Consider the following 13,564-nt stretch of genomic DNA (forward strand, 5'->3'; position numbering starts at 1 on the left):
TGGACGAACATACTATAAATCTCCAAAATAAAAGACATATGACACCAAACTTAAATTCGAGATAACTGAGTCTCATTATAGGCAATTTTTACAATGTTTTATATAAATTTTGCTTGATTTTAATAAACTAGTACATACAATTCCTTAAAATTTCGTATAAAGAACACTAAATTTACATCATTGTATATTTTGAAAAAAAAAATTAGGACTTACCGGACTTAATTTCTTAAATATTCAAATACCCAGTACATTTTTATAGAGCATTTTCCTGTTAATTATCTCTCCATTGCAAAATGGTCTTTTTAAAAGCAATGTTTGTAAATTTACCATTTAAAGGTTTATGCCAAAAACATTTTTTTTTTGGATAACTTAAAGACAATTTTTGCAACATTGCAAACACTATTTACTCATTGAAAAAAAAACCACACTTCTGTATGATTTAAAAGAATGATCCGTGTGATATATTTTAATCTACCTTAACTTTTTACAAATGTATAACAGTGAAATGATGTCTTTTTTTTTACAAAATGGAGATGAAACAAAGCAACCAAATTTAAAAATATCACAAAGACATTTTTTATCATAATTTTCTTTTGTGTAGAGATCTTCCCTTTTGAAAAAAAAAGTCGGAAACTACAAGTTATAATCAAAGTGATTTACCACCGATGTAATAAACCGGCCAACTATGCTGAGCAAAGGTGCCTGTTTGTAAAATCCATATGATTCATAAAATTTGATACAAAAGGATAGAAATAAAAAGAAAGTTTTTTTTTCAGAATTTGTTTTGTATTTTTATATATATGAAGCATTCACTGTAAACTCAAAAATTCATAGCATAAATGTTTGGTTTGATCTAAAGGTAAATAATTTGTATGAAGATTTGTTTAACTGCAAAACTTACCATCATGTACAAATTGGCCAAAAGAATTATATATTTTGGATCTCTTTTTCTTATACGTCTAGGACACCATGCTTTGGGATAAAAGTGATAGATGTTGACAAGAATTGTAGATAAAGTAATCAAAATATATACAAAGAGTACAGAAAGGCATTACATATTCAAAGTCTTCAATGTCTTCGATGATGGAATATAATACATTTTGAATTAGCTTTTATGATGCCGAGTCACATTCAGTTACTTCAATATTCTATCTTAGAGTGCCAGACAGTAGCTGAATTGGGTTTTGACTAATTTCATTTAAAAAAGCCATTATGCTTGACGTGTCAAATCTGGAAAGTATCTTATTTGAAAATTTTATTATATATGCGACTTATCTATTTAAAACTATCACTGAAACTTGATGCAAGAGTAGTCAAGGGAGCCATATTTCTAGAGGAAATCAAAAGAATGAAATCCAAGGACAAAGACCAGACATAGAAAACCTGCAAACAAAACAAAGAACATAAATTAACCAAAATAATACATACAAAGTAAAAAAGAGCAATTTCACTAAAAACTTGGAGTATGGACTAGGTGCACCTGTTGCACATAAAAAGTCAAGTCCGGGGTAGACAAAAGAGGATAAGAAAATTATAACACGTTGAACAAATCAATATTTATGGTGCGGACTCATACACCGTAACGGTCCATGAGTTCATGATAACGACAAAACAAATCCTGGTAGTAACATATCCCTGTTCCAGAGGCCCAATTTTAAGATGTCTAGTGCAATACAAAATTCTGCAAAGAGTAATCAAGGGAACCAAGGTTATAAGCGGTAATCAAAAGAATGTAATCCAGGGACAAAGACCAGACATGGAAAACAGACATTAACAACAAAGAACATTAAGCAACTAAAATCACACATACAGCATGTACAAAGCAACAAAAGCAAATGAGCAACTGGGACTCCACTAAAAACTGGGAGCATGGACCCAGCAGATGCTGAAGGGATATTGCCACAGATGAAAGGAAAGTCATCTCGTTTGGCGTAAAGTTTGGTCAATAATTTTCCTTTACCATCGATTTCTAAGTGTAGGTCAAGATATGAGGCTGCCTTCACAGTGTCTGTAGTATCCTTTATCTTAGTTGTTTGGGGTAGATGCGATGTATCGAATCCCCGAAACTAGGATTGTTTAATGATAATACGTCATCTGTATAGAAAACTGAGATTAAAGGATCTAACTCAACACTTTTACTCCTATTTAAAAAGATCAGCAGTAAAGCCAGCCTCATAAGAGTGAAGGAATAGGTCAGCGCGTAGAGGAGCGCATTATGTTTCCATAGAAATGTCGACTGTTTGTTGAAAAACGCGTCCACCACACTGAACAAATATGTTGATAAAACAATCCAGCATTTTGAAAATATCTTCTTCGGTATATTTGGAAGTTGATTTAGAATTAGTTTTTACAAAGTATGAGGAATCTCTACCAAGAACTACATATTTGTATCTAGGTGTACCATCTTTTTTTAAAGTGACAATGATGTTTATACATTTTAAAATAAAAGACCCCACAGCCTTTACCCACTCTGACAATGTCTTCTTTTTCGATTTTCTTGCGTAGTCCTCTACGGCATCCATAAGACCATTAATGTTATAATTCCAATTTATGGAGCGAGAATCTAGGTACTTGAGACCTTTAGAAAGGTCCTAACGGAAAGATTCGCTTTCAATGATGAAAATTGAAAATTTTGGATGCAATAGGTGAAGTATAGGGATATGAAATAATCGGTATTGATTTGTTTTTGAAAGTCGGGTGAGGGTGTTCATGACGTTTTTGTTATGGAGGGTATTAGCCAAATAATTGCAAATATACCTTTGTTGACAAACGGTAGTTAAAGAAATAATAATTTTTCTTCATCTTGACCTTTAACATAATCTGGTCAAAAGAGTCAGTGGAAACCCATATCCAAAAGGTTGGCCACAAGTCTGTAAATTGATGAGGAAGGTTCAGAAACGGGAGTGTCAAGACTCATTTGAATATCAATAGAAAACAATAGAATATCAGAAAACATACTTTCTAACTGTATTGACATTTACATTATTTAGCGTTATTTGAAGTGACCTTGCTATATTATTTAGCCTGACCACATGGAAGTTTTACTCAAATTTTCACTCAATTCTTAAATAGCGGTTTCACCATTTATACAGACACAATTTAATTATATTATAAAAAATTAAAATTACATTAAGCCAGGTGAAGATTTCTTAGGTATGTTAGGATCAAATTTTTAAAATATTTCTAAAAATTTGTATTTACTTTAGAATAAAAATTCTAGTAAAACACCAATTTCATTTTTTAAATTGATGTGGTATTTATATGCACGAAGCAAATACTCGTGTAATTCATATTTTAAATGTGAAGTTTGAATTAAAGGTAAATCAAATAATTTGTATGAAAATAATCTAATTATGGAAGCTTGCCTTTACGTACATATTGACCAAACTAATCTTATATTTCAGATTTCATTTCTTATACATCTCTGACTCCAAGCTATCCATTTTGACAGAAGTGTAGATAAATAAATCATTATATACTTCCTATACAAAGGGCTTCAGGTAGCATTACATAGTCGGTTTAATTTGATAAAGTGCATCATCTTACTGTGAATTTACTTCAAAGTCGTCAATCCTGACGGAATTTAATACCTTTTGGAATTAACTTTTGTAATGCTTACCTATAGTCAGTCACTTTAATATACTATATGTGTTTTAAAATTGTGATATTTATTTGTTGTGTTGACTGTCAAATATCAATATATAATTTGAATAACCATTCTAAGCTTTTCCGTTAAATCTTATTAAGATTATTCCCATTCATTCTTGTATTCATTCTGATTGTTATTATTCTTTTTCCTCCATCCACGTTGATTGCTCCTGATTAAAATGTAATGTACTAAATAAAAATCACCTCTAATACGACATTCTGTCACTTTAATCATAATATTAAGGTTCTCATTTTGGTTTCTATTCCATCCTATTCATTTAAATTATTGATAACAATAATTTTATAAATCAATTTGTAAGTTTTCTTTTGAAGATTACTAAGACTGGTAATACTTGCCTATATTATGAGGCCTGTCTCGGGCAGCTTAAATACAAGAATGAGTGACGAAACAGAAGAACCGTTAACCGATAATGACATGTACATGTAGAATTTGTTTAATACTGGTTCGGACAATTACTGTGAAAAAAACTTTTCAACACGATTTACTTCACTTCACTGATTGGTTTAGTGCGAAAAAAAGATGGTGACCTTTCGGAAGTAAACTTAATGGAACGAACTCGGAGAAATAATGGACCTCATGCTAGGGAGAATGTATGTGATATACCAATATGTAGAGGGTGCGCATACTTCAGTGAACTCCGTGCATTTATTTGTAGGACAAGAGGAGCAACCACGGTTACAGAGTATAATGAAAGCATTATTTTTAGAAATGGTTTAAAAAGCGTCCAATTAAACAAATCATCCCACAGAAACACTAATACCTTTGTTTTTAAAAGCAAATATATTGATTTACAAATAAAGCAAATGCTTCAGGTATGATTTAGGTATCGATAGTGATAGGATATGTGGACTTAAAATAACTTCAAATGAGTATCAGAGTTTATTTTTTCGTGTGTGTTAATACCTCCACAAATCATACTCAATATGTTTACTTAAGCCATCTAAATAACCTGTAAAGCACTTATGATAGAAGTTGTGAAAACAATGTAACAATCATAGGTGGTTATTGTATTTTGATATTGAAAACAATTGTTACAATATGAAAGGTGTTACATACACTGATATTTCAATGATATTTTGAATCAGAGAAATCCTTGTCATGTCACTCTATGACAGAATTTAACAAATATGCACAAAGCCATTATATACTTATTAAACTTATTATATACTTATAAATTAAACTCGGCGGGTGTTTCTAGAAAAGCAGAGGACGCTTACCCTACCGGTGCACCTGGTCTATGCTCCCAGTGTCCGAGTTTCTCATTTACTTTTGTTAATTTGTATGTATGATTTTAGTTACTTTATGTTCTTTGTTGTGTATGTCTGTTTTCCATGTCTGGTCTTTGTCCCTGGATTACATTCTTTTGATTACCGCTATAACCTTGGTTCCCTTGATTACTCTTATTAAACAAACAATACGATGTTTAATCACTGATTGATTATATATGTTAACCTTAATGTATTTCAAACGATCTTTTGTTGATAAAAGTTTGCTCAGATTGCCCATATACTGTATAAGATTATTTCCCAGTCTGTGTACAATTGAACATTGATCTCCTGAAAACACCAACCGATGAATACAGAACCAGCGGAAAAGTGTATAAATGGTCTGATTTTGAGATATTTCAGACTGATATAAAGAAACTTTTGAACTTCGAATTAGAGTGCAATAGTGTGAACACTAATAATGTCAAATTTCATACTAGAGTTAACTAATGTCTTTTTCTGGAAGGAAAATGTTCCAAACCAAACACAGTAAATTACTTTCACTTCAAATAAAGAACAGCTTCATGATAACGATGACATCTGTTTTAGATGTGATCTATACATACTGCATGTACACAAGGTCTTATGTAGACATATGAGATGTGTACAAATATTGCATGTATATTTGAAATATGTTTTTTTAATATCTATCTCACTCAATGCATCCTTTTTCCAAACGAAAACAAAATATAAATAAAGAATTCATGATAAACTATACACTAACTAGTATTTTGTTGTTTAGAAACGCCTACGTAAAACAAATACAAGTTAAAAGCACTTGAGAAATACAAAAAGCAACGACTGACTAATACACCCAATTTTGGAAGCATCTGATAACACGTATAATAATAGAGGTGTTTTGGACACATTTTACCAGAAGAGTAATCAAGGGAACCAAGATTCTAGCGGAACTAAAAAAAAATGTAATCTAGGGACCAGACAGGCAAAACAAACACACACACTACAAAGAACATAAAGAACATAAAATAACCAAAATAATACTTACAAACAACAAAATTAAATGAACAACTCGGACTCCACTGACGACTATGAGCATGGACCAGGTGTACCTGTAAGGTAAGCATCCTCTGCTTTCCTAGAAACACCCGCGCGCCGAGTTGCTTGTAAAAAGTCAAGTCCGGGGTAAACGAAAAAGAGAAGGGAAACAGTGACACGTTATACAAATCGGTTCTCATGGCGTAGATAGATACGCCATAACGATCAACGTCAATTCGTGATGACGACTAAAAAGCATCTGTAATGATGGCTTCAATCTTGCAGGAACATTCCCCTGTTCCAGATGCCTAATTGTTAATAGTTGAACGCGGTATAAACAAAAAGTTCCGTAGTTACGGCGAGCTCTGACATGATGTTAGAGTTGTGATGTAAAAACTTCATACGCAGGTGCTGAAAGTTGACAGTCATCGTGTGTGTCGTATAGTTTGGTCAATAGATTTCCGAAACTAGGATTGTTTAACGATAGTACGTCATCTATGTAACGGAAACAGAGATCAAAAGATCTGGCGAAACGATGTTTCTTCCTTTAAATTGCATCAGCTATAAAGTCAGACTGTTAAAAGTGAAGAAATATGTCAACGAGAAGAAGAGCACAATTTGTTCCCATTATAATGCCGACCGTTTGTTGAAATATAGGTCCACCACGCTGGACAAATGTTGCCGACAAAAAATTCCAGTATTTTTAAAACATTTTTATGTAATATATCTGGAAGAATCGTTTTTTAAAAGTATGATGAATTTCAACCAAGTATTACACATCTGCATCTAGGTGTACTGTCTTTTTTGGAACGACAATGACGTATACTTTTTTTGAGTCAGAATTTGAACTGAGTATGGAGAATAGAAGTATAAAGATTTGGAAAATCATAGTTTTTTTACGCTATTGTATTACGGTAATAATATTGAATTGAGGGTTTCTAGAAGATCTTTTATTTTTTTCAGGATCCACATTTAATTAATACTACTACAGGAGTAACAAGTTTCGTGGTAGGACTGGAGACCATCTTTTACAGCTGTGAGTAAAGAAATCAAAAGTCTTGAAAGCCGTTTGGTGGCACATTATGCAGATCCAGTTAAGTAGCGTTGTTTGTATGGATTCTTGAGGGGTTTAAGAATATAAATGTATAATATACAACGCTAATTTTTGATAGAGACTTGCATAATCAAGTGCTTCCAGATTTCTCGTACATTTGTTTACGCAGTTCTATCAGAGAAAAATAACTTTTGATTAAGATAAAGAAAACCTTTCGCATAAAACAAAACTGACGGAAATGACTTTTTTGCCTATTTTATAAAAGAAGTAACAATACCAAAAAACAACATTAATTGATGCAGCCATCAGAACACTGTTTCTTAGTGGCCTGTACTTCCTCATTTCAGCTCACATTTGAATTTATTTTATATTGCACATAATTCACTCAATGTCGGAAATCGTTTTCAATAATAAAAATACAAAGTGATAATTTTTTTTTGATGAAATCATGAATTAAGAGATACATCAAGAATTTACTTCATTAAAAACTTTTGTTTTTGAAGAAAAATCCAGATATTCATCTTTTTTTATGAAAACTTTGTTTACAAAAATAGTTACCAAAACATCACCGAACACGTTTCTCCCTGAAGTAATTTTTATTTTTTAATAATCATTCTGACTGCGTCAGTGGAATATACATTTCTTTTTTTTTTAATAGAACAATAAGTGAAACTTTAAATATACATTCTTTGCAAATGGACCTTCAGAAATATCCCTTTTTTAATGTAAAAGCTTGACTTAAATAATTAATAGGTTGGGAGATCTAAACTTCAGTCATGAATAAATGCTGATCATCTCAAAATGGGTTGATTTTAGTTCTGCAGGTTCAATAGAAAAATTTCGTTCGTCTATCGCCCTAGACACAAAATAATAATTTAAAAATAGACATATTTTGGTGGACATATTTTGTTCGTGAATTCATTTAGGAATGATACTGTTCATGCAATAAGAGATATGAAAAAGTAAAAGGCACTTATTAAGGGTAACAACAAAATTACCGAACACTAATACCATTCGTAATTAAGTCAAGTCCAAACGAAATCTGAAGAAACTAAGTAGTTTTTTTTTTTACCGAGAACGGATATCGGAAAAAGAATTTGGTAAGAGACCCTTTTCTCATACCCTTGATTTGTTACACAGATATTTGTGACTTTCAAGGAAACCGAATTAGTTAGTACTTGCTCTAGTGAAGTGAATCAATTGTGAAATATAAACACCATATGCAGGAGATGAAGGTATACTGCAGCACAAGTAAAGACAAGTTATGATATTGATATTAAAGTCGTCTCTATTATCATTAACCTTAGTGCTGAGATGACCAATGTTGTCTAATTCGAGATGTAAGGCCAAAAAATGCAGAACAAGCTGTTGTTGTAGTCTCTTTAATTTTGAGGTCTGGTGGATATGTTGAAGGTAACCATTTACCAAGAGAAGGGTTAGTGATGGACAATACATAATCAATATATCTGTATGTAAACTTAAAGAATTTAGCATCTCTTACATTTTTATTCTTCACAGATATTTAAAAAATGAAAAGAGTCTTGATTAAATAATATTACAATACAAACTCAATACATTAAAGAAATATGTACTCCCTTGTCTATTTTAACACACAAATTTTCTCATCATATCATTTGCTGAAAGGTATATTTTCTAGAAAAAGAAAATAAGAATCTAATAAAACAAATGAGAAAAGGTTGTGCTACTCATGATTTTAGAAGGACTCTTACTTTTCATATATCCACATGTACTTTTTAGGTTACTTTATGTTGAACAACATGTTCTGTAAGAAAACATTTAGCTGCTCTTCTATTGTTTTGTACTAGTATTTCCTCTTGTTTGTTCTAATAATGGCCCAAAAGTGTCATATCTCAATAAATAAAAAATATACAATTTTCAAATACCTTCTTATTACGTTTTGTTATGTTTATAATCCAAATGTAATCACATGTGCAGAGTCATTCAGACTGTGGATAATATTAATTTGTCTGCAAAATTGAACTGTAAAAAAAGTACACTCAAAACCTTTTTTATAGTAATTGAAAAATATGAAAACAATATTAGATATTATACTTTTAAGATTTTCATTTGTATTCTTTTCAGATATACCAGTTTCTGCCATTATCTTCAGTTTTCATGTGTAATCTTATTTTATTCGGTTCGCAACATTGTGTATAGATCTTCTCTGGTTCATGTGTTCACATTCTGGCCATGTTTTGGGATTTTGCCGTATTTGAATCATCACACTGTACACGCTTTTCGTTATGGTCTAAATATTTACTTTTTTTCGGGGGGAGACCAACGGGTTCATATATTGCAATATGACCCTCATGAACTATTTGCTTAAAGAGTAATCAAGGTTATAGCGGTAATCAAAAGAATGTACTCCAGGGACAAAGACCAGACATGGAAAACAGACATGCACAACAAAGTAACTAAAATCATACATACAGGGTAACAAAAGTAAATGAGCAACTTGGACTCAACTAAAACTGGGGCATGGACCTGGTGCACCGGTAGGGTAAGCGTTTTCTGCTTTTTTAGAGACACCCGACATAAAAAGTCAAGCCCGTGGTAGACGAAAGAGGAAAGGAAAACTATGACATGTTGAACATATCAGTTTTCATGGCGCAGATGAATACACCGTAGCGATCCACGAGTTCATGATGACGACCATAAAACCTCTGTAGTGATGACTTCAATCTTGTAGCAACATAGTCACATCTTTATAATTACAAGTGTCTCTATACATTCACGTCGAATCAAATCAAGGTAGAGGCGATCTTTTTTTCTTAATTGCATAGAAGATAGTTTACCGGTCAAAAATTACAAAAAAATATTGTTTTGTCAAACTTTGCAATGGAAACTGCCAAAATATCATATTATTCCATGTTATTAGCATTATTAACAATATGACACTGTGTTGAATGGAATGATATCGCTTGTGACTCTACCTTACTAGTGTGTCGGGGAGCACTTCATATTATTTTTATGTAATGTTTTGTTTTCCTTGTCTTCTGTTTTTATATATAATTGTATTGATGTTCGCGTTATTCTATTATTCACCTTCCTGTATTTCTTTGTCGATAAGTTTGAAAATAAAACGAATTAATATAGCTCTAAACATTTTCTGATGTTTGTGGGCGGTTATGGAGATATCTATAACATTTATAACAAAAAAAAACATTTGTTTACAATATCCAATCCATAATATGCGTTAGGAACATTGTTATTCTAACTATATCTCTTATACAGCATCGTGTACACAACATATGTACAAATTATTACACTGTAGTACAGCATGGAAAGAAATAAGGCATGTTTATTTCAGACAAAGTAGTTTATTTTTTAAATTATCAAGAGATACATGCAATGGTTATCTCTAAATAGATAATCACCTGATGAAATTTGTATTTAATGTCAACAAATTTCGTTTGCCAAACTTCTTTGTAAGCGTCATACAATCTAATGAAATATTGATTTTCTGTCTCAAATAAACGTACCGCGAGTGTTTGTGTAACTTCCTCATCAACTGATAAAATCTCAAGACATTAAAGCAATAAACTTTTGAAGTTATATTTATGGAGAAGCCTTCTTCGTGCGAGCATCAAATAGTAGCAAGAACAAAATATTACAGCAGACAGCAGATATATTGGCAAGGTAGATTGATATGCATTGACTACATTTCATGAATCCATTGCAGGGTCAGGTCGTCAAAATATGCCCGGATATGAGCTTAGTTTGTCGAAAAAGAAGACTTGCAGTCAATCCTTTTAAAATATGACCCGTGTGATGTTTTATACGGTCGACGGTTGATAGGTGTTCATCAACCACAATGTTTAAATTTGACTAAGATAAGAACCGAGAGGGTCGTGTAATTACGTTTGATATAAGTAGGAAAACAACCATATAATTTTCAGGCCTCAGTATAGTTAATTTTGTCTCAGATGACAAAAACCAACTGAAACCAGAAAATGCAATCAAACACCTATGTAAAACGCATATATTTGTCAAAACATGTAATTTATGTACTTATGCGTACAGAATTCGGTAAATGTACAATGCATTTCTCAATGATTCTGTAATATGCATAACATGCATACAATTTACAATTACAACCACACTTTGTTTCCAGTGAAAGATGATCTTTTAACTGATTCCAAAAGCTTCCTGTAAAGTTTTGTCCATCGGAAGATGTCAATCTTGCGCTGTCATCTACTTGACAGGGCGATACAGATTTTAGAATTGTCATTATTGTGCGGTTGAAGCCCAGATCATTCAAAACTATAAATATCACCCTTTCAATATTCACATTATTCATTATTATTTCAAGTTCAAACATATGAAAATGGTCTCTGACAAATTCATTTGAAAGTACTATTATGATTTTCTTGCTGTAATTAATGCTGTTGATTAGGATCTCTATTTTCGACATACCAGCCATTCCTCTCTCTAAAATATTTATTTGGTGAATTGTTTCTAAAAAATACTGTAAAGAGTCTATAACCCAATCGGAATTATATTCGGCATAAACTATAAATATGTCATGGTTGCACTTTTGTCTCTCGTGGGATACAGGCAGGGACATTTTGTAATACCAAAATTGTATGTTCCATCTGTGACGATATGCAGCGCATGCTGAAATTGAGAATAACAACAGAATGATACAGATAATAGCAATATTCAACATACTGTCCATCATACAATGGATTTGAAGAACTCGTATGTTTTTCGCTATATCTATGATTGACCGTACGGATCCATCAACATAGGTACAAAAATAGTTACCTTTATTGTCAAGTTGTACATCGGTCGTCACAATCCATTTAACAAATGAAACAGAACTACAATCACAAACGAACGGGTTTCCCTCCAAACGTAGACTAAAATTAGAGAAAGGTCGTCCGTCTTGTTTAATATCGATTGCATTAATTTCATTTGTTTTCAAATACGGTATACGATTGTACGCAAGATCTAGCAACTGAAGCTTTTGGAAACTGGAAACTGACAAAGGAATGGAACGAAAATCATTAGCACGAAGAATGAGACGCCTTAGAGTGTTCGACTGATCTCGAAAAAATATCGTTTCAAAGTCTCCATTAAATCCATTCTGAGAAAAATCAATATACTCAAGTTGCCGTAGACCTATCAAAAAAGATTTGTTGTGATTTCTGCCAATGCCAACATTAAGAAATGATGATTGCATCTGCAGGTGTTTCAACCCTTGAAAAGTTGATATTAGATTTACATTTAAATTTTGACAGCGCCATCTTGAAATATTTAAAACTTGTACACTCATAGGTGCTTCAAAAATAAAATTACAGCTGTTGAAGCTTGTTCCTGCGATATCCAAAGTTTGTAAACGCTTTGCCGCGAAAGATAAAATGTCAGGAGGAGCACCTAAATGATTACTATTTAAAGACATGTTAACAAATATTAATGAATCTGGAAAACGAAAGGTCCATTGTTTTGTAAGTTTTTTTGGAAATTAACGGATCTTTAAAACCATGATGTCGAAGCAATTTATTGTATTTCAACGTTCCGTCCATTCGTGATATGTCTAATCTTTTCAAATGTGTAAATAAAGTGGAATACCATAAATTCCATATTTGAATACTGTTAAAATTATTACCGCTGAAATCCATGTTTTCAAAACACTTATACTTCATATTCAGCAGTCCAGAACCATCAATGACGCGAAGTTTGTTCCCAGCGAGGCTGAGTGATTTTATACATATATTACCGATGTATGGCATAAGCTTGGCAGATATAATGTATTCACCGTATGAACGGAATTCAAAACCAAGATCAACCACATCCATGTGACGATCTTTAAAAGCGTGTAGAGCATACAAAGTGTTGGATAGCTTCATAAAATGTTGTCCTGGCATCCTTAAATTTTTCAGATGTTTGAGCGGAAGAAAGGCATCGATTTCAACGTGACGAATGGCACATAGAGTAAGTTCAAGGGTTTCTAGTGGTGTAGTACTAAAGGCTTGAAATGTTTCGTTGCGTAGTGTTTTCAGACTACATTGATCGAAGTGATTAAGCCTTTTCAAATTTAACATAAAAGAAAATACATTTCCAAACCTTTGATTTGACGGTCCACCGTAGGTACAGACGTTAACAAGACTTGATACGTCACTCTTAGAACTAGTGGGATATGACGATAGAAGATCGTGTGAGATCCAGATCTCCTTTAATGAAGATAACGATGAAAAAACACTAGAGTTAAAATACGTAATAGGGTTGTAAATAATACGTAACCTCTCTAATTTTGATAAATTTGTAAATGCCAATGGTTTTATTTCTTTTATTCCACAGGTATCAATACTCAAATAAATCAGGTGCGCAAATCGATAGAAGAAATAGTCTTGCAGTACTCCAATACTACTATTTCTTATATTAAGTTTGTTTGTTTTTGTAGGACAATAGATAAGTTTTTCCCGTGTGATCCTTGAACAATCACAAACAACAGCACCCGAAATAATTCGAACATTGCAGTCACTTACTGCTAAATACGGATAACTCAATATAAAAGCAAGCATTAACATCATTGCAAAGTTGATCTATGAAATA

General features: G+C 32.3%; 1 protein-coding gene across 1 annotated transcript; it reads right to left on the bottom strand.

The window, feature by feature from the left end:
- Positions 1-10,312: 10,312 nt before the first annotated feature.
- LOC148616314 (toll-like receptor 4) lies at positions 10,313-12,548 on the bottom strand. The gene is made up of 2 exons (XM_088583225.1): positions 11,774-12,548; positions 10,313-11,623 (listed from the first exon to the last, which is right to left on the bottom strand). Exons 1-2 carry the CDS (start codon positions 12,408-12,410, stop codon positions 11,010-11,012), a joined length of 1,251 nt encoding a protein of 416 aa, XP_088439351.1. The 5' UTR covers positions 12,411-12,548; the 3' UTR covers positions 10,313-11,009.
- Between the last annotated feature and the right edge of the window lie 1,016 nt (positions 12,549-13,564).

The sequence above is a fragment of the Perna viridis genome, chromosome 5 (genome assembly GCF_037379345.1).
Source record: "Perna viridis isolate PV_CMFRI_1.1 ecotype Kerala chromosome 5, ASM3737934v1, whole genome shotgun sequence".
Classification (NCBI taxonomy): domain Eukaryota; kingdom Metazoa; phylum Mollusca; class Bivalvia; order Mytilida; family Mytilidae; genus Perna; species Perna viridis.